Below are 22,073 nucleotides of genomic sequence, written 5' to 3'. Positions count from 1 at the left end.
CTCCATAAGTCCTTTAACAATAAGCCAAGTGGTGGATGGTCCCAGGAGACACATGATGTCAAGTAACCTAGCTCTCTGCCTTCACTTTCTAACGGGAGTAGGCTCACAAACAGAAGATTGTGGCATAGAATTCTATTCACAAGTAGTTTCTCAGTAAATGTTGGTTCCCTTCTCCTCTTTTTCCCTTTTCTCTGTGTCCCCATTATGAGGAAGGGTTTATCCTGATGGTGGCTGATCAGTAGCGTTATCTTTGGAAGCTGGGGATAGCTTGTTTCATAGCACTGGTATGATCGTGACATTTTCCTGCCCTCCCCCACCATTCTTTCCTCTTCATTTACTCTCAGCCAGATTTGCCTTGTACAGACCTTTGAGCCTCACAGCCCCAGCTGGCTGAGTAGCGAAGCCACGGAACAGAGGTTTGCTCTCCTGGCTGCACGTCATCCATTGTAATACGGTGCTTCTTGAATGTGTAACCGAGTTAGTTTGTGAGGCTGGTGTTCTCTATTTAATAGAAGACTTCCCATTTTGAAAAACCCATTCTTTCCGTCTCCAAGCTTGGCAGACACCCTTTTCCTGCATTGCCACTCAGGTAACTCGTCACTGTTGTGGATGGCTTAGGCTGGCATTATGAAAAACCTCCCTTTTTGTTATATAAAGGAAAAGGATGACCAAGAAGATAAGCCCATCACTGACTGTGAGTTCCAAGTCCCAGAGCCCAATAAATGTTAAAAGGTAGAAGCCCCAGCCCGAAGCTGCCTGGGTCAAAGGCAAGCCCGGATGCCTCATCTGTGCCCACTTCAGCTCCAAGGAGACGCGCCATGCTTGTCGTTTGCATTGGATGAAGTGAGAAGGGAGAACCGAGGAGGTAGGGATGGGTGTCTGCCTTTGAATTGAGGCGGTGTAATTTGTGGCATTTTGTCTCTTGCCAAGGTAACCTCTATCCATGAAAATTGCACCATAGTATTTAGCCAGCCTGTGGGAATGCACGTACTCACTAAGGATCTATGGTTTTCTGGGTCCACGACTGATAGGAGTTCCTGTGATCTGGGGTGAAAGTTGGACGTTGTGAAGAGCAGCCAAGGGCATCTCACTCTCGCTATGGAGTTGGACTTTGTACACACAGACCTCCTCATACACACGGGGCGACACATATTCACATACACTGCAGTGTGGAAGGGGCACACATTCATCAGAATGCAGAAATGTTTTATTTCATAACGGCCAGATAGTTAAGTATTCGATAATAGGTGCGGAGAGGGAGGGAGGAGGGGCGGGTTTACACTTCCCCATCGACAGCACTCCTTTCTGAAATCTGAGACACTTAAGGAATAAAGAACCACACTGAGCTCCATGGTTCTCTACCTTGACTTGGGGAACTTAGATCCCAGCTACTTTAACATGAAATGGATGGGGTGCCTAGATCGAAGGCATAAGGAAATCTAGTTGGCAACTATCTCCTAAGCCCCGGTGGAGTGCTCTGACATTGGTTACCAGAGCAGAGCTTGTGGTTAGTCACTCTGGTGGGATCTGCTGGGTTCCTTTTGAGGTCATCTTTAGGAGTAACTGTATCTCCATGTAGGGAGGGCTAAGGTGACCGTTGTCCACTTTTCTGCTAGAGTTTGACTTTTAGCTGCCAGGAGTCAGCATTCAGAGGATGCTTAAAATGCCCTAAGAGATACTTACAAAATGAGAGATATGGAGGCTGACAGGGTCCAAAAACATTCCAGCAAATATACTCAAAGGAAATAAAAGGCCAGATGAGCTCCCGAGAAAAAGTGTAGTAGCTCTGGGAGTTTTGGCCACGGATGGCCACAAGTAATGGGAAGTGGCACAGGAAACTGTTATGGAGTAGAAGGATCTCAACCCCTTGATATAGAAAGTGGATGATTTGGGGCTTGCTGATAATTCTTAGCACCCCAGTCCCCAGACTGAGACCTAAAGGTTGAAGGGGACAGCAAGAAAACCATTTTTCCCAAGTCTGCAGAAGAGCAACGGCCGTGGTTGGAAAACCAGAGGCCAAGACTGTCTTTGCTGTTTATACCTATAGAAGTTGTTGTTAGGAGCCCTTGGCTTAGGCTGAAAGAAAATACAGTGATTCTTATGAAACAGGTTAACAGAATCGTGAGGAGGGGATCGGTAGGGAGGGGCAACAGAAGGTGGAAATTCAAGTAAAGGAGCTAGTATCCAGAATTTGAACCATCAAGGGACACCTCTGTGTGTTCCTTTTTTTTTTTTTGCGGTATGCGGGCCTCTCACTGTTGTGGCCTCTCCCGTTGCGGAGCACAGGCTCCGGACGCGCAGGCTCAGCGGCCATGGCTCACGGGCCCAGCCGCTCCGTGGCACATGAGATCTTCCAGGACCTGGGCACGAACCCGTGTCCCCTGCATCGGCTGGCGGACTCTCAACCACTGTGCCACCAGGGAAGCCCTGTGTGTTCTTTTTAACCTGGTTAAAATCAGACTTTTGATCCTCAGACCTCCTTATCTCAGCAAATCAGAACACACAAAGTTTGTTCCTTCCCTAAGACTTTCCCATTTCATTAAATGGTACCCCTGTCCATTTGTGTGGACCCCAGAATCTAGGAGTAATTTAAAATTTTTTCTCACTTTCTCTCTCCCCATACGTAATATAAATAAAACATACCCCAGATCCATGTACTATTTCTTTTCCGCTGCTACCCTCTGAGCCTTCGTTAGGTCTCACCTTGACCACACCCAGGCTTCCTCACTGGGCACCTTTAGTCCATCCTTGCCAACGTACATCCCATCTACACGCCACTGAGAGTGGAAGCAGCTCCCCCACCGGCCCCCCATTCACACTCTAAGGGAAGGGCTGGCCTTGGCTCACAAAGACACTCGCCCATCCCGCTGGCCTTATCTTGTGCTGCTTTTGCTGGCTGTGCTCTGTATCAACTTGCTTTCTTCCAGTTGATCTTCTCCTCTAAGTCCTGCCTTAAGCCCCACTCGCAGGCGATTCCTCTACCTGGAACACTTTTCCCAATTCTCTACCCCATGCCCCCAACCGCTTTTTCCTCCTGTCTGTCAACAGACTTCAACTCAAGCGTCCACCCCTGACCTTTCTGTATGACCTAGCCACTCAGTCATTCCCTGTCCCTGTCACCCTGATTCTTTGGAGAGGGCTCATCACTTTTCAATACCTGGCTTTGTGTGTTTATCGTGTGATGGTGTGCCTGTCTCTCTCCCCGAGAACATAAGCTTCATGAGAGCAGAGACCTTGTCTGTCTGATCCCCTCTTTCCTCAGTGACCAGAGCAGTGCTGATTCCTATGGGGAGAGCACATTAAATATCTGTGGGATGGAGGGTTGAAGCTGCTTCAGTCAACCTAGCTTGGACCGTGCGTCAGTGACGACTCCTGGCAGTAGAAAGCATCCATAATGCCTGTGTGGTTGGGCTTCCCTCCTCTCCCCACCATGGCCCTGGGGTCTGACTGCTGGTTTTCTGTTCCCTTGCAGCCGCCCCTGCCAGCTTCCTTTCCCGTCAACGGTGCAGCAGCACAGCCCGATGTCCTCCCAGAACTCCTCCGTCAGCGGGCCGTTGCACTCGGTGTCCCTGCCACCTCCACCTCCGATGACCCTGGCAGCCTCGCAGCCCACGCCAGCCGCCTCCCCCAGCCAGCAGCTTGGTCCGGATGCGTTTGCGATCGTGGAGCGAGCCCAGCAGATGGTGGAGATCCTAACAGAGGAGAACCGGGTGCTGCACCAGGAACTTCAGGGTTACTACGACAACACCGACAAGCTCCACAAGGTACGGGACTTCCCTAGGGGAGGGGAGGGAGAAAGTTCTTTGGAAGGGGAACACAATTCCTTACCTGCCCATGGGGGGTTGATTCCCTCACTCACTGGCCAAAGTTTAACTAGACCCCTTTTAATGCCAGGCACTGAGCAAGGCTTTAGGGAGACAAAAATAAATATGCCACGGTGCCTGCCTTGGAGGAGCTTATAGTCCAAAAGGGGTAGAGTTGCCTAAGTTAAACCTGCAGTAGGATGTCAAGAGGCTGCAGGAGGGGCAGCAGAGGTGCCCCTGGACCTGAGACTCAGAGGCTGAGTAGCATTTCCCCAGATGGACAGTGTGGAAAAGGGGACACCGAGAGTAACACAGAGCAGTGAGTTGAGAGAGACAGGTTTTTCCTTTCAATCTGGCATCTCAGACAGGAACCTTGTGATTGCCATGTTGGTTTCATTAGCTGGTTTCTGCAAAACGCAGCGATGTCTCAGCACTGAGGGCAGAGTACAGGTTACTGCGTGCTCTCCTTATGCTTATGACTTAACAGGTGGGGAGACGCTGTGTAATTCCAGCCTGTGTCATTGTCGTGGGAATATTAGGATGTACGGCAGCCTTCATTCTTAGGACTTTACGCTGAAAGCCAAAGTCAGCAGGAAGACATCCAGCGAGAGTGAAATCACGGGCAGTGATTTCATGATGACCCACATGCCAGCACCTGAAATGCTGCAGGTAGAAAGGAAGAGGTGAAGGGCAAAAGTCATAGGATCTTTTTTTTTTTTAAGCAATATTTTTTTGTTTTTTGTTTTTTAAATTTTTATTTATTTATTTATTTTTAACATCTTCATTGGGGTATAATTGCTTTACAATGTTGTGTTAGTTTCTGCTATATAACAAAGTGAATCAGCTATACGTATACATATATCCCCTCCCTCTTGCGTCTCCCTCCCACCCTCCCTATCCCACCCAGTCATAGGATCTTTTCGGGCAGCAGAGCCCCAGGGCACTCGAGTTTCCTTTCTGGAAGCAAGGAGGCATGTGTGGTAGAAGGCATCTCATAAGAGTCTGGGTGCGTGCTCTGTCCTGGGCAGTCAGGGGCTTTTGTAAAGAGAAAGGGTGAGAATGTAAACTCACCTGGCTACAGAAGCATTGCCACTTGGTTCTGTGTAACAAGACATGCTCCTGGCTGGCCCATGGTGTTCACTGTGCAGTGTTGATCTCTCAGTTAAGCCTGGCCTCCCTGCTGGTCCGGGCGTCAGAACAGTCAGCCCCTGTGATTCCCTGAGGGCTGGCAGCAGTCGGCTGGGAGCAGTGGGTGGAATGATGCAAACATTCACAGACAGGACCTGCCCCAGCTCATTTGTGCAGAGCTTCCACCGAGAGGGTCTGGAGCTCCCTGGAGTCAAGACCAGGCTTGGCCCGGAGAGCTCTGGCTGCCTTTATTGGTGGGGAACAAATGAGAGCCGGGAACCAGCGGGCTGCCTAAGGATGGCGGCCTCACTCCCAGCCTCGGTCATACCCTTAGAAGTTGGGAAACACGTGCTGGCTCCTGGCCTTGGCTGGAAGTCACTGCTTAGGCCCAGGCTTGCCTCTGATGCTTCCTGGGGCAGCTTCTTTCCTGGTACAGTCTGAAAATTGGGAAGGGCCAACTCAGCATTTTCTGGGAAATCAGGAATTTTTTTCTTCTCCCTGATGAAGCCCTATGGCAGACGCTTTCAGGAGCCGTGCAGACTCACCTGAGGGCAGAGTGTGGTTCTCTGTCTTTTCCATCGATATTTTTGAACAGTTGCAGGGAGGATGCATAAATTGTGAGGTCTTGTTATTCTTTGTTGACTTTTTATTAAGATACACTTTTTTATTGGCCTGTAACATACATCTTTTTTTTTTTTTTTTGGCCGCGCGTCATGTGGGATCTTAGTTCTCCAGCCAGGGTTCGAACCTGCGCCCCTAGCGTTGGATGCATGGCATCTTAATCTCTGGACCACCAGGGAAGTCCCCTATACATCTATTTCTTGATGTTGATGCCCATTTCTATTTTGAAAACCAAAATCAGCTTCCCAGCAACTCATTTTCCCTGCACAGGGGATGACTCTTAAACTTTGTGACCAAAAGCATTTTGATGACTTAAGGAGAAAAATCAAAAGCTGTGTGCCTTCTGGATTCCCAGACTCCTTCAGTCCCTTGAATGTTCTGAATGGTTCTATAAATATTATATTTCATTAACCTGTCATATGTCGAACTGGAATTGTCAGTTTGAAAACTCAGGTTTTGATGGATACTTGCCGTATTTTTCACTAAGTTCCACAGCTCTTCTCAGCAGCTAGGGCCAAGAGAAAGAGAGCTGCATGAAATCGTGACTTGACAGTTGAAGGCTTGTGTTCCCGAGGTCATCCTAGTCCAGGCCTCACTGCTCCGCTGTGTCTCGGCAGCTGCTTATTTAAGCCTCAGGTCTAGGGAGAGGCCTCTCCAATGAGGTGACTTTACTCCTTGGGGATGATGACCCCCAGTTTGGGTGGAACCACAGTGCTGCACCGTAGGATGTGGCTGCCCTGTGCTGGCAGGAACATCCAACCTAGAATCCTTCCTCACAGCTTCGGGAGCACTCGCAGAGATTCATCATCAGGGCAGAACCAAAAATAGATCAATTTTTAATTGCAGTGCTTAGCCTGTGTGCACTGAGCCAGGAACACAGCAGGACACAACGACTAAACTCAGAGGCTGCCAAAGTACTGCCTGGAACTGAAGACCCGTTTCCAGAGAGGCACAAGGCGGTGATTATCCCTGTTAGTGTTGGAATGGTGGCTGGGGACCCCCAGAAAGAGCAGTGGTTTTTCATTATTTCCTTTTGGGCACTCATTTTGCTTCTTTTTCCTCCGAGTTTCCCTGAAACATAGTTCATGGATGGAATTTCCAGCTGGACCAGACTACGAGCTGGTTGGCCTCAGAAGCCATCAGGGTGGAGATGGACGTTTGAAGGGAAAGGGCGCCATGTTTACCGTTCCCCCGGGCTTGCTTTAGTGAAGACCCTCTTCTTTTGTCAGCGAAACAGCGGTGGCTGTGATTGGGCAGTCTGAGTCTTGGATGGCAGGCCTGTCTTCGATTCTGTAGGTCCCTGAGCTGAGCATGTGAAGGTGTCAGGGAACAAGCCAGTTTCTAGAGCTGGGAAGGGCTGAAATTTTCTCCGGACACTTTTTTGTGCATTTGCTTCATGGCAGCAATGCCAGTGAAAGCTGTGTGAGGCTTTCCCCTTGCTCGTAGTTCTGTTTCTGGGCCAGGGAGTGCTTCTCCCTGTAATTTCAGGGGATCTTGCAAGCCTGGCCTAAGAGCTTCCTGATGTCTAGGCTGGAAGGGAGGATGGGAGCTGTGGAGGCAAACCCAGTATCCTCTTCACACGATCATCCCCAGACTCTGAACTGGCCCAGATGTCTGTAGATCAAAGGCAGCCTTTCCCCTCCCTTCACCTCTAACACACATCAAGGGGAACTTAAGATGTTCTGGAGCTGCCGATGTGAAGAAGAGGGTGTGGTTCTCCTTCTGAAGGCGTGTGCAGTCAGAAACTATAGAGCTTTAGACTAAAAATTATTAAAATGATTCTAGTCCAGTTTCCCACCCCTTAGAAACCCTTGCTTCATGTCTCCGAAAAGAAGTTGTTCATTTTTTACTTGAATGTTGCTAGAAAAGAGAAGCTCCCTACTGGGTAGACTTTTGGGAAAGGTAGTTAGGACATTCTTTTTTTTTTTTTTTTTTTTTTTTTTTTGTGTGCGGTACGCGGGCCTCTCACTGTTGTGGCTTCTCCTGTTGCGAAACACAGGCTCCGGACGTGCAGGCTCAGCGGCCATGGCTCACGGGCCCAGCCGCTCCGCGGCATGCGGGATCTTCCCGGACCGGGGCACGAACCCGTGTCCCCTGCATCGGCAGGCGGACTCTCAACCACTGCGCCACCAGGGAAGCCCAGGACATTCTTCCATATGTTGAATCACAGTCTCATCTCATTAACTTGCTGCGTTTAGTTGTAGTTCTGTCCTCTGCGGTCACACTGAAGGAGACTCATCTGTCTCCACCACGACAGGTATCGCTTCTTACAGGAAATACATTGTCCAGAACTATGACCCTTGCCCTTCTCTCTTGGTAGCTACAAGCACATAACCCTGTCCCAGTTCCTATCTGCCTGAGTATCTGAGATGGTAAACTATGCTGTCTTGGGGATGCTGCAGTTTCCCTTTATAGCGTGCAGATGGAAGTTCTCTTCATGAAAGGAAAGAATCCACAGCCAGGTGTAGTTTTATCAATGTCCAAGTCTGTCTTGAGGAGTTATAAGTATAAAGATTGAGTAAACAGTCAGTACTTTTGTCATAAGAAGGCACAGGTCTAGGGCTGTAGGGACTGTTTCTGCCCTCAAGTAACAGACAGTCAAATCAGAGACACGAAATGCATCAGAATTCCAGTCAGGTGAATACAACAGATAAAAGTACGTGAAATCAGATGGAGGGAAGTCCCTATGGGTGGCCTAGTTGAGGAAGGCATCCTAGATGCCCTGGGCTTGAAGCATGAGCACTGTCTCACGGTCGACACCTCAGGGTTTTCGGTGCCCTCAGCTTCCTTGGGGACTAGGTGATGCCTTCGGTCTAGATGGGGATGGTCCAACTGTCCAAAAACAAAGGCCACCTTTTACAGATGGAATTAGCGTAGAAACGGTGGTATGTTTTGGAGCCATCTCTTTTGAAAACAAAATTAAAAGGAAGGAGCATAATTTGCGGTAGGACTGTGAACAGGATTCAGGACACGCTGCTCTTTCTGCTGCCACATGACCAATCATTCATGATATCTTTGCAAGAGATAGAAAGGCTTTGTAGAAATGAGGGGACTGTGGAACAACCAACTCTGCTATGAGGAGGCCTTTGGGAACATCCCCTGGTGCCGAAGGGAGCCTTGGTGTTGGGCCCCTCCCTGGTTGGAGGCCACTGAGCAGAAGGCCTGATGCCCTCCAGCCTCTTCACCCACCTCTTCTCAGATGTGCCTTGGCTCCGTCTGTAACCTCCGGGGCATTGACCACATTCGGTCTCCTTCTTTAAGTTTCTGGGTTCCTGGCTGCAGGGGCACCCCTGGCATCAGTCTCTCTCCTGGGTTCTCCTGCCTCGCCTTCTCCTGCAGTGTCAGCGCTCCCATCCTTGGCCCTCTGATCTTCTGTTGATCTCCCTAAGTGGTCTCACTTTGTGACTTCATCTGTCATCTACGCACAGTGAAACAACTGCCCACCTGACTTTCAGACCTGTCTCTTTCCTGCTAACTGTTCTGCAGGCACTTCAGACATGGTATCTCCAAAACCAGACTTTTGGTTTTGGTAAACCTGTTTCTCTTATCATTTATTTTGGTTAAGTCTTGTTACTCTGTCTTCTAAGCTATGAATGTCTGTGATTTCCTTCTCCCTTACCGTCCAGACCAGTCACGGAGACCTATTAATTCTACCCTTCAGTGTCTTTGGAATTTGTCCTTTTAGTTATCTGGGTTCATGCCCTTGTCCTGTCATTAAACTGTTCATGTTCGCTCCTTACCTGGACTCCTTTCTCCTGCCTTCTCTCCCTACACCCACCCTGCAACACCATCCTTTAATATGATCTCCATAAAACCTCAGGTGTGATTTATGCTGCTCTCGCCTCCCCAAGCTCTCCCCCCACAACAGTTACCTTTGGCCATAAAGTCCTTCCTTATGGTACTTGCTCCTGCCACTTGCCCCTTGCTGTCATCCCCAGGTGACCTGTCGTGTCAGAGACATGCACTTTCCTTCGTGGCTCTGTCTTGGCTCAATCCCTGTCTTCTGCCGAGAATGCCAAAGCCCTTTGGCCTTTTGTTTTCTGTTTGGCAAATTCCTGTTCATCCCTCAGGACTCATTTTAAATGGCATTTTCTCTGAAATATTTTTTAAAGAAACCCCTTCTCACCCCTGCCAAATTAATAACTTTGTCTCTAGGCTACCATAGCATTAAATCACCACACCCCTTGTCACATTGCACTGTAGAAGCATATGTATCTGCATATAGGCCAGCTCTAGGCTGTGAGACCCTAAAGACCAGGAATTGTCTTATATCTGTTTCCTTGGCACCCAGACACATAGTAAGTGTGCAGTAGGTATCTGTTAGGGTATGTATTACTTATAGGAGTCTCAGCAGGGACTTTTTGATCTGGGCAATTGGAGTTCCGGCAGTCGGGGTGTCTGCCTTATGGTGATATAGCTCTCCATGGAGGGACCAAAACATGGTGCAGGTCTCTTGGTGCCCAGGGAGAGGCGCTAGTGTTCTCAACCCTGCCACTTTGCCTCTGATTCCAACTTTTGGTAGCCAGGTTTGCAGGTACTCTTTACCCTTTCTCCTGCATTTATGTTATACAACAATAAAATGGGATTTATTAATTTCTACTTTAAAACGTGCTGTTATGTTAGACTCCTGTTATATCAGTTATAGCTACTTGTTATAGATTTATATATGCCGTAGATTAAAGGCTCTCCCAGTTACAGCTCTTTTTTTTTTTTAAATTTATTTATTTATTTATTTATTTATGGCTGTGTTGGGTCTTCGTTTCTGTGTGAGGGCCTTCTCTAGTTGTGGCAAGGGGGGTGTCACTCTTCATTGCGGTGCGCGGGCCTCACTGTCGCGGACTCTCTTGTTGCGGAACACAGGTTCCAGACGCACAGGCTCAGTAGTTGTGGCTCACGGGCCCAGTTGCTCCGCGGCATGTGGGATCTTCCCAGACCAGGGCTCAAACCCATGTCCCCTGCATTGGCAGGCAGATTCTCAACCACTGCGCCACCAGGGAAGCCCCCAGTTACAGCTCTTGATTTCGTGAAATACAAAAAAAAAAAAAAAAAAAAAAAAAAAAATTGGTTTTTATCCCATGTCTTCCAACTCCCACATATAAAGAGGTTTTCTATGGTTTACAGTTAGATACAAATCCATTAGTCCTTTATATAGATAATTTCATAGACAAAGGGATAACAAGGCTAAGTGATGAAACCTCTCTTCGTGTGGATTTTATGTTCCTTTGGGGATGGGTAGGAGGGTCTCAGGAGAGCACTGTACTTGGAGTCAGGAAATTAGGGTTCTACTTGTGATCCTTTAGTTTTCCTATACTTTAATATTTTCCTCACATTAACTAGGAAAAATAATAAAAGTTGTAAATTGCCATACTTAATATAAGCAGTTTATGTTTATTTTATGTTTATTATTTTTCTTAAACGTTATATTTTATTTTATTTTATTTTTTGGCTGTGTTGGGTCTTTGTTGCTGCACGCGGGCTTTCTCTAGTTGCATCAAGCGGGGACTACTCTTCGTTGCAGCACGCGGGCTTCTCATTGTGGTGGCTTCTCTTGTTGCGGAACACAGGCTCTAGGTGCGCGGGCTTCAGTAGTTGTGGCACGTGGCTCAGTAGTTGTGGCTCGTGGGCTTAGTTGCTCTGCACCAGTTGGGATCTTCCCGGACCAGAGCTCAAACCCGTGTCCCCTGCATTGGCAGGTGGATTCTTAACCACTGCGCCACCAGGGAGACTAAGTTATGTTTAAATTCACCCCTTCCTGATATTTGTCCAAGAGACTATTACCAGGTGACATCAGATGGTCCCACCAGACATGTGAGTCTGTAATTCACAGGATCCTAACGCGGCCCTGGGAGACAGATGGGGGGGTGGTGAAGTCAGTTGCAGGATTTGGTAGACAAACTTAAGACCCAGAAAGGCTGCATTGAAGATACAGCCTTCACAGCTGGAGCATGCAAGAATCAGCATAGCTAAAGCATGGGTGGGAATGTCAGAAGTCTCACTTTCGTGCTGCTTCTTTCTTTCAGTTTGAAAAAGAACTTCAGAGAATCTCGGAAGCCTATGAGAGCCTGGTCAAGTCTACCACCAAGCGAGAGTCGCTGGACAAGGCGATGAGAAACAAACTCGAAGGCGAGATTCGAAGGCTCCATGATTTCAACAGAGACCTCCGAGGCATGTCAAGTTCACTCATGTTTTCTCTACCCTAAATGCCCCGTGTTGCTGACAGCCTGACTTCAGGTCCAAGTTATGTTACATAACCTTGTAAATCCCAACCCCCTGGGAAAGGGGCACCAGAGAGCAGAAGTGTTCTTTTCACGTTGTAGGGGCACCAGAGAGCAGAAGTGTTCTTTTCACGTTGTAGGTTGTAGGTTGCAGCACTGAGCCTGAGAAGTGACAACCTCTATACACGAGTCCCTGACAGGGAGGGAGTATGTGTGCAGCTGCTTCTTGCTTTAAAAGTACTTAACATGACTCATGTTGTGAATGGGAATGTCTGAAAAGACCAATGTTCCATGCACAACCCTTGCCACATCAAGCTGAGGCATTTAATTGCATTCTTTGAAAGCCAACAGTTAAACTTGCTTGGTATATAGTGTAGAAGGCAGAGTTGGACACATGTCCCTCGTGGAGAAAAAAAAGCCCACAGTTGTGAAAAGAATAGATATATATCAACTTCCTGAAAGCTAGGGGCCCCCTGTTGCAGGATTTTGGCAACCTACAACATGCAGAATGATCTGACCCATGAAATTATACTTCACTTTCAGTCAGCCAAGCCATTTTTCAGTTCCCTCGGGTCAAAAGACTCAGTGTACTGGCAGTCTGTAGCTGGAACCTACCTTTTTTTTTGGTTACTGCAAACCCTTTAGTCTTGGGTATTATGTAAGCTCAATAAAGACTTGTTAGGTTGAATTATTTAATTGAATAGATGAAGATTGACCAAGTGGCATGAGCAAACCTAAAACTCTGAGTAGAATCTTTATCCATTAGGTCATCTTGACTTGTTTCCTGGTATTTATTTAATTGTTATTTTAAATTTTTTGCTTCCCAGCTACAGAGGGCTGATGGTCAAAGTTAGACGAGGGCTGGGTTTGAGGCCAAGGGAACTCAACCCCTTTTCGAGGACTCTGCTGGCCTTGCAGGAACCTGTTCTTCGCTGCCTGTCACTGGTGCACACCTTGGCGTTAGATTGCATAAAGGCACAGCGTGGCATCTGAGGACTTTTCTTGTTGATGTTCTGGAGCGTCTTGTTCCCTCCCCAAGAGTTGTTCAATTTGGGGCTCCTCCCTGGGCATCTCTCCCTACCCAGCTCTCAGCACCCAGGTCATTTGCCTGTTGGAGGATGACTTAAATGCAAGTGCATTTCTTTGTAATCATTTCCTCTCTGTGCACAGACCGACTGGAGACTGCCAACAGGCAGCTGTCCAGCAGGGAGTATGATGGACACGAAGACAGAGCGGCCGAGGGGCTTTACGCTTCCCAGAGTGAGTCTCCATGCTTACCTATCCCAACTGGGTAGTATTAAAAACTGGGGGCCTGCGGAAAGAACCCTGTTAGTTTTAAGTAAGTTTTGTGCTGCTTGCTTTTTGTTTGTTAATTTAATGTATAAGCTGTTAGGCCGAAGATGAGACCCTCCTAGGTCTGCCAGAGACAAAGCCGAGGTTGATGTGTATTATTTCAGTAACGTTTATTCCGACCTTCTTACCTACAGTTTCTGTTTCTCCCTAATACCCTCCATGGGTATTATAGAGTATTTCCTGGCACTCGCCACTTGGACTAAGGCACAGTTCTTTTTCCCCATGGAAAGGGAAGGAAGCCTGTGGTGGAATTTTTTCTTTTGTCACATTCTGTGTGTGCCTAGGTTGAGCAGTTCTGGACTGGCTGCGCCTGGCATCATGAAGCCACCTAAATGTTCCCAGCACGTGTCTCAGTAGGTGATGCTCACTTGCGAACCATTGAGCCCATTTCAGCCAGGAATAAAATGGCTTCCTGTGCCTCAAGATTTATTGGGAGAATATTCTATTAATTTCACCAGAGACAAATGATAGAAGCAAGTGGGTTTTGAGAAACCATCGATTAAGGTACGAATTTCTGCACATTCATTCATTGTCCAAGTCAGAAATGTAAAAATCCAACTGGCTTTTTTGGGAAACTGTTTGGAAAACTGAATTCATTTCTCTGTCATAATTCTCAACAACATTGTGAGTTAAGTGCTCACAAACTAAAGACAGTTTGAACAACAAAAAGTCCTGTGTTCAGACTCTGGCCATCCATTGTATAATGGTGGTATTCTGATGCTTGGTTCCCTCAACACAGCTCTACATTTTCAAGGCTGGGAAACAATTGGTTAAACTTTCTAATTTCCAGTACTATTCGTTGAGGTTAAGCTCCTTTGTTTTTCCCAGATTTACTCATGGTTGCATTCCAGTTTGAGTCTCAGCTTCATTTTTTAAATTCTATTTTGGCAAATGGACACTAATACAGTCTTGGGCTTTTGCATCAGATTCCTTTGCAGTCTTGCAGTTAGGTGAATTGGCCCATGCTCCAGACTCACACACAAAGCTATATATATATCAGCGTCTTGAATTATTCACTTTCCTAACAAGTTATTTCTTCTCATGGGTGCAGTAGATTTACCATTTCATCTGAGCTTTCATTTGAAAACTGAGTCATCTGTACTATTTGCACTAAGGATTTTTTTTTTTTTTTTTTTTTTTTTTGCCGTACATGGGCCTCTCACTGCCGTGGCCTCCCCCGTCGCGGAGCACAGGCTCCAGACGTGCAGGCCCAGCGGCCATGGCTCACGGGCCCAGCCGCTCTGTGGCATGTGGGATCCTCCCGGACCGGGGCACGAATCCGTGTCCCCTGCATTGGCAGGTGGACCCTCAACCACTGCGCCACCAGGGAAGCCCTGCATTTAGGATTTTGACACCTTAATTTTGGGTGATCATGTGCTTAAGTAGAGTAAGTGTCTTTGTGGCAGTTATGTCAGTGATGTCACTTTGCTGATACTCTGCCTTCTTGTCAGGGGATATTATTTTGTCACTTAGTTTGGGTCAAAATGGAAACGTCAGTGAGTTTCATCTGATGGGCATTTGCTGTAACCTCCCAGCCTAGGCTGTGCTAACGGACTAATCGGTTTTGGTGTCATGTGAGTTCAGAAATGTTCCCAAAGATTTTAACCTTCTGGCTCAAAGCTAAAACATCAATAATGTAGGCAAAGAGGACCTTCCAGCTTTATAGGGAATGATTTGTTCTGTGCAAACATACGCTGCTGTGTTCCAGAGGCGTAAACAAGAGAGTCCAGGGGCATTTTTCAAGTGCTGAAATGTGCCTTAGTGTTGACATGTGATGTAACTGCATCTTGGCAGGACATTTGAAGCAGGTTTGCTAGCAGTGATATCTAACCAATTTTTCAGTACCTGGTCTTTTCAGGACATGTTGTGCCTTCCTCACAGCTTTATAATTATTTGCATTAGCTTTTCGTCTCCTGGTGTAGCCAAGAGATGGACTTGAGATGTTATTTCAAATTTACGATAGGTTTTTTTCTTAGTGAGTTGGAAGAACTCTTTGTATATGAAGGAAATTAGCATGTCCCCTGCCAAATATAGTGCAGATATTTTCCCCAGTTGTTTTTTTATCTTTGAATATAGTGTTCTTTATCTTACAGAAGATTTTTCAAGTGACTGTATTTATGCCTTCTAGGTTTTATGTCATACTTAGAAATGCTTTTTCCAATCCAAAATTATAAACATATTCACCTATGTTTTCTTCAAGTATGTTTATGATTTCATTGTTTGCAAGCCTTATATTTTAGAAGCTAATTAGGGAGGCACAGAAGAAGAGAAATTCATGAAGAACTAACCTGTAGGCAAGGAGACTAGTTAACAGATATTTTAGTATCTGGGCAAGAGAGGTAGAGGTCCTGAACTAAGACAGAAGTAGTAGTGGAGGGTAGGAGACAGATAAACAAGTGACAAATTAGTAGGACTTGGTGACCAATTGAATAATGACACAGAGAGAAAAGAGTGTGACTAGAGCCACTAGATGTATGGTCATCCTTTACCAATAAAAAGCAGGAGGAGGAGGAGGAGTTGGGATTAAGTAACCAGTGAAGTGGTTTTTTTTGTTTGTTTGTTTGTTTGTTTTTTTGTTTTTTTGCGGTACGCGGGCCTCTCACTGTTGTGGCCTCTCCCATTGCGGAGCACAGGCTCCGGACGCGCAGGCCCAGCGGCCATGGCTCACGGGCCCAGCTGCTCCGCGGCATGTGGGATCCTCCCGGACGGGGCACGAACCCGTGTCCCCTGCATCAGCAGGCGGACTCTCAACCACTGAGCCACCAGGGAAGCCCCCAGTGAAGGTTTGAGCATGTTGAGTCATCTCATGCCCATAGCTAAGTGAGCAGGTGTAATAACAAAGGTGCAGACGTACCCTGGAGGCTGGTGATGGGTGGTGCTCTCTGTCAGGCTTTCCTTTTAGCACGTGGGCACAGAATGGCAGGCACAAATTACTATCTCTCTTAGCAATTATTAATGTGTTCAGTTATCTGTATAGTTTTTTAGAAGCTCTATTGTAAGAGTACTTTTCAGTGCCTAGTAATCATAATTATAAACATTGGGCACTCGAGAGGAGCCATCCTTTTCAAGTGAGTCTTTTGAGATTCTGATGCTTGGCTAGGATAAAGGCAAGTCTGACTGCATAGCAAATAGTAGTCACTTCTCTGGATCATGCCTACCAGGAGCTAAGGCTACGGTAGGAAGCCCCTGACAACCACCTTGGCCAGTGAAAAGTTAGAAGGAAAGGGAATAATAACATGTTTGACCTTTTTGCTCGGTGTTCAGTTTGAAGCTCGGAGTCCAGGTCCAAGAACGCCCAAGGCACTCTTGCAGCATGAGCGGTTGGGAGGACTTCTGTAAACTCTTAGCTAACAGAAGGGGAACATCATTCCTGGCATGATTTCTAAATTTCCCTGCTGCCCAGAGTAGTTTTTCTTTTTTTTTTTTTTTTTGCGGTACACGGGCCTTTCACTGTTGTGGCCTCTCCCGTTGCAGAACACAGGCTCCGGACGTGCAGGCTCAGCGGCCATGGCTCACGGGCCCAGCTGCTCCGCGGCATGTGGGATCTTCCTGGACCGGGGCACGAACCCGCGTCCCCTGCATCGGCAGGCGGACTCTCAACCACTGCTAGTTTTTCTTTAAAGAAACAAAATTCTGCTCTTTAGTTGGAGCCTGATGAAGGCCTGGAAGGACTGCCTTGGTCATTACCACTTAGCTCTACAAGATGAAATGAACATTCAACAGGGCGATAATTGTGCTCCTCTCGGACATGAGCTTTGTCTGTATTAAAAATCTTGCTGAGGGCTTCCCTGGTGGCGCAGTGGTTGAGAGTCCGCCTGCCGATGCAGGGGACATGGGTTCGTGCCCTGGTCCGGGAAGATCCCACATGCTGCAGAGCAGCTGGGCCCGTGAGCCGTGGCCGCTGAGCCTGTGCTCTGCAACGGGAGAGGCCACAACAGTGAGAGGCCCGCATACCACAAAAAAAAAAAAAAAAAAAAAAAATCTTGCCGAATGAAATGCTTAGAAATTTGATGGCTCTGAGGAGTGTTTTTCCCTATCACCTCATGGTGCTGTGTTTTTCTCTTTGGAGGAATTCAAAAATTTGTGCGTGTGTTTTCTGGTTTTACTTATTTGTTTTTCCAAATATGTTTGCAGCCAAATTGCTCCTTAAAAACAGGGCATCTAGCCAATTTCCTTTCTGATCTGGCTGAGTGAAACTGGGACTTCTTGGTCCTTTAGCTTTTTTAACTTACTGAGATTCCTAGTTTTCCCATTCACTTATTTGTCACATGTATGCATGCATGCCTGTGTACACACACACACACACACACACCAGACACAGGCCACTGTCCACTAATCGCAGTGCCCCGGGAATGTCTGTCATCCTTCTTAGCTCTGTCTTCTCAATAAGTGAAACGTTGTAACTGTTTCTTTCTGAAAGTTGGTAACTGCAGAATTTCCATCACTAGTAGGTCAGAAAGCCAAAAATAAAATATTAGATTTGGGGAAACTAGACTGGCACAGATGATCTTCTTATATTCTTCAGTGGATGGGGAGCTGATTAGCTCTGGCACACTTGTATTATTCCAGGATGAAACCCAGTCATGTTACAGGATGGCCATCAACTTATCTCCCCACCACCACCCCCTTAGGATTCTTTAGGCCCCATGGATTCAGCATATTCGGTTAAACTATGTAAGTCAGAAGTCTATGTATGTCAGATTCTGGCTTTTGTTAAATGTCCCTGTCTAAGAAAAAAAGGTTTTTTGGACATTCATTTATTTGTTTAAATTAATAAGTAATGGGTGTAAATCAATCAAGACTAATTCATAGGATTTGATTTCCCTTATAATCCCCCTGGGTTTAAAAATGAACCAAAAAAAAGTGTGGGACCACTCTATTAAAAATAATAGTAACTTGCCATTTTCAATGTATCTTATAATCGTCATCTTACCCTTGAATTTTATCTTAGGTACTTTGATTTTCTGTCTCTTATAGAGCATAAAAGAGACAAAAATAATTTCCTAAAAGAAAATCCCTCTGGTTTTTGTATTTCCTCTAAGGGCTTGTGTGAAACACAAAGCAGAAACTACAATGACATAAACATTAATTCTGTTGACCTACATAGAGCATAAGGAGCTTATTCTGAATCCTCATTGGATTTCATTACATCATGTTGTGGGTTTCTATCAGGCTTCAGTAGGAAGGAGAGGATAGATGTTGTCACACGTGGATACACTGGGCTTCTTCCTCCTCTGTGGGCCTGCTGGTGGTTGCAGCTCCTGACTCAGTGCGAAGCCCCTACTACAAGCACCTACTCTGCCTACATTCTCTGTGGGCACCATTCCTTTGCAGGGATCTCCTCCACTAGGTGAGAGAACTATAGGCATCCTTTACCAACATCCATCCCCAACCCTCATTAAAACCCTTTGGATCTTTATGTACCTGGCCCTCAATAAATGTTTATTGAGGGACTGAGTAAAAGTGGGAAATCCCTGTAACAGCAGGCTTGAAAGTCTCATCATGGTGCATCAGTATCAAAATGTTCTTTTTAGCTCAATGTCTCCCAGTCATGTTGGGAGCTACCTCTGGTTTTGCTCAGTTATTTCAAGATATTAGGCGAAATTATTAATGAATTACCTTCAGAATAAGAAGCAGCTTAAAAATGCTTGATTTTTTTTTTTTATGCCTTCCACCTTCCCCCTTTCCTTCCTTCCTTGGTTTTTCCAATAGGAAGATATCCAGGTAAGGGAAATCTTCTACTGTGAGGAACAGTAGTATTTTTTCATGAAAATGACTGCTATATACTACAATGTAGTTGACTTCTGGTTCCCTGACTCCTTCTCTTTACTCTGCTGTGGTTATGTTGGAGATGAGAGCTGGCTATGGTATATGAAAGTTTTTGTAGCAGCCGGCCATATTTTCACACTAGCCAATCCATAGATCATGCCAGACACCACAGATCAGCTCCCAGGCAAAGGGGAAGGAATCGTCCACGAAGCCTGCCAAGGTGCATCTCTTAAACCAAGAAAATTTTCTTGCCCTAAATTAATGATTCTCCTTTGAAGGAGATGATCTTTTAGATGACGTCTATATTTAGTAGGACTGTGCGATTCTAAAAAGCAAAGGTTTTGTAAGCATGGGCTAAAACAACTAATCTTGGATCAGTTACCGCATCTTCTGGTTCCTGGGCTCTCACTGACATGTTCAGTGACCTGAAGTTAGATGCTTAATCTCCTTGTACCTACATTTCCTCTAAAGAAATAGAGGAATAAATCTCCCCATTGAGCCAGCAGAGCTCTTCGGGCTAATCGGTGATAGGAAATGCAAAGAAGACTTTATACCATGCATTTATTCTGCAACACTCCTTCCTGCTCCTTTGCATTCTCCCTCCACCTTCTCTGAAAGGACCTGCCAGTTTTCAGGGTGGGGTCAATGGGCCGTGTTCCCAAAGAATGCCTGGGTGGCCCGCCGAGCCTTGCTGGGTTTGGAAGGCAGAGCATATGAGTGCTTAAGCTGCTTGATCAACCTTGACAGGCAGCACCAAGAAACTTCAAACCTCCATGACAACCAGCAGCGCACCCAGGCTGCAGGGCATCTGTTTATGTTCCATCAAATCTTCTCCCCAAGTGTGAAAAGTAATGTTCCTCAATTTAGACCGATTTTCCATGCTTAAAAAAACAGAGCTGATAGCAGAATGGTCTCTTGGTCACGTGTTGATATCCAGTGTCTAACAGGTGAACGTGGCTTATGATTTTCACCTTGTTGGTTTTAAAATTATTTATTTGCTTAACATTCCTGTTTGGGGATTGAAAAATCAAGTATCTCGAACTTCATTACGATCTGTGTTCCTTGCACTCATAGCTGGATGGATGGATGGAGGAAGCACAGACTGAAAAACAGACAAACCCATTTGCATTTCATGTGGCATCAGGGGCCCCTCACTTTCGCTGGCAGTTCAGAGGCAAGAAATCCACGTTCAGGTCTCGGCTCAAATTAAATGGCAGTTATTCAGAGAAGGCTGCCTGAGATAGGATCCGGTCTTCCTTTTATATACTCTGCCAGTACCCTGTTCCCTTTGTAAACACTCATCATACTGTAAATAAGGAATTGTTTGGATGATCATTTTCTCTCTTCCCGTACTAAACTGTCCACACCATGAGGGCATGGACCCTGACTGTCATCCTCACCATCGTAGTCCCAGGTCATTGTGTTTCAGAAGCTGGCACAGTACCTGGTGCTTAGAAGCATTTAATAAACATGTATTGGATGTTGAATGAAATGATGACCATTATCACGTATTCAAAAACAGTTATTGGCTACCTACCATGAATGCGCAGTGTTCTAGGCCATAGGTCAGCAAACTCTTTCCGTAAAGGGCCAGAATGTAAATAATTCTCTGCTTGGGGGCTGTAACTACTCAACTCTGTCCCTGTAGCCCCAAAGCCACCATAGACGAGCTGTGGACAAGTGTCCTGACTGTGGGGTGGATTTGGCCTGCAGGGCATAGTCTGTGAACCTCTGCTTCAGGCACTGGTCATGGAAGAGAAAGGGAAAGAAGACACCCCAGCAAAAGGAGGATGGAAAATAAAGAACTTCAGAAGTATTTAGGTCTTATTTTATAAATTGTCCTAATTTATAAATCAGGATATAACTGTTATTTTCTTTCCTGGGAGAGTTTCACAGTCATCTTTTACTTAATTCCTAATGGGGTGAGCATGATTATTTCACATTAGATAAACTGAGACACATACAAATGCAGTCACAAACCTTAGTTAGCCCAGTGGGGATCCACAATTAGCTAACGATAGAGACAGGGGTGGGCAGGACAGCCCTGTGGTTAGCCACGGCTAGTAACTGCCTGGGTAGTGAGGTCTCATGGGTGCCTCTCCCAGCAGGGCCATAAATCCTCCCATAAGCATCCTGCTGTGAGATGATGTCTGCAGATCTTATATATCAGGGTTGCAAAGGACCTGAAAGGTCACAAGTCTGGTTACCAGCAATACACATGTCCTCTGAACCAGAGCTCATTAAAAGGCCACCTGATGGCCGTTGTGAGTGACAGGGTTTCCGGAGGCTGTTGATCTGATGGTTCAAAGTTTATCTTCAGGTGGAGTTGCAGTGGTGCTCCCTTGTAATCTAGCCTTCAGGTCCTGGTTCAGGTCATCTACGGCAGTAACAGCTGCCCCCATGGACTGAGCACTTACTGTGAGCTAAGCACTGTGCTAACCTCTGTAGGTACACCGTCTCTGTTCATCCTCCAAGCAGCCCTGTGAGGTAGGTGTTACAGGTATTTAATAGATGAGGAAACTGGGGCACAGGAAGGTTAAGTAACTTGTTCATGGTCATACAGGCAGGTAAGTGGAGAAGACAGGTTTTGAACCCAGGGCATCCTGACTCTGGAGAGACACTTCCTGTGTACCAGGGAGGTGGGAAGAGGTGGCTGGGTTGGACTCCCCATAATTTTAGAGCTCGTGTAGCATGGCCTCCATGCTTTGTTAAAGAAGAAACTGACCAAGGATGATCAAATGATTTTTCCAAGGCCCCCTAGGTGCTTAATGCAAGACCACGACAAGGACACCTCCTTTTTCTTGTTTTTTCCTTCCCCTTCTCCAGAGGTCGTCTCTGTTGGCTCTGGGGGTGATGAAAGATTTCACATTTTTACCCAGAGAAGAATCCAGCCTTAGTAAGCGAACATAAATAATTCTTGTACTAGAAGTCTTACGGCAAATTATTTAGCCCAGTACTGTGACTTAATAATAATGTATTCAAGTCATCTCAAATGAGTGCTAACTACTGGAATGAACATTCTGTGTTTCTGACTTCTACATCTGTCTTCGAACCAGAGCCAATTATAATAAAAGGCCTTGCTGGATAATCCACTACAGATACAAAAACAAAAAAACTGTTGAGACCAACGTAGAGTTTAGACTCTTAAAAGTTTTCTCAAAATGTCTATGAAATTAAACTCTTT

The 22,073-nt window shown here is 46.2% G+C and overlaps 1 protein-coding gene across 2 annotated transcripts in view; it reads left to right on the top strand.

The window, feature by feature from the left end:
* The window catches only part of AMOTL1 (angiomotin like 1), a gene marked incomplete at its 5' end in the record, with an annotated part of 103,159 nt that overhangs the window by 51,262 nt on the left and 29,824 nt on the right, over positions 1-22,073 (top strand). For both annotated transcript variants that reach the window (XM_079707397.1, XM_079707396.1), the window contains 3 exons: positions 3,473-3,764; positions 11,573-11,717; positions 12,938-13,027. In XM_079707397.1, the coding sequence (XP_079563523.1) occupies positions 3,473-3,764; positions 11,573-11,717; positions 12,938-13,027 (527 nt within the window). The remainder of the gene's footprint in view (positions 1-3,472; positions 3,765-11,572; positions 11,718-12,937; positions 13,028-22,073) is intronic.

This window comes from Hyperoodon ampullatus (genome assembly GCF_949752795.1).
Source record: "Hyperoodon ampullatus genome assembly, chromosome: 7".
Lineage (NCBI taxonomy): Eukaryota > Metazoa > Chordata > Mammalia > Artiodactyla > Ziphiidae > Hyperoodon > Hyperoodon ampullatus.
This window is presented reverse-complemented; position numbering and strand designations above follow the sequence as displayed.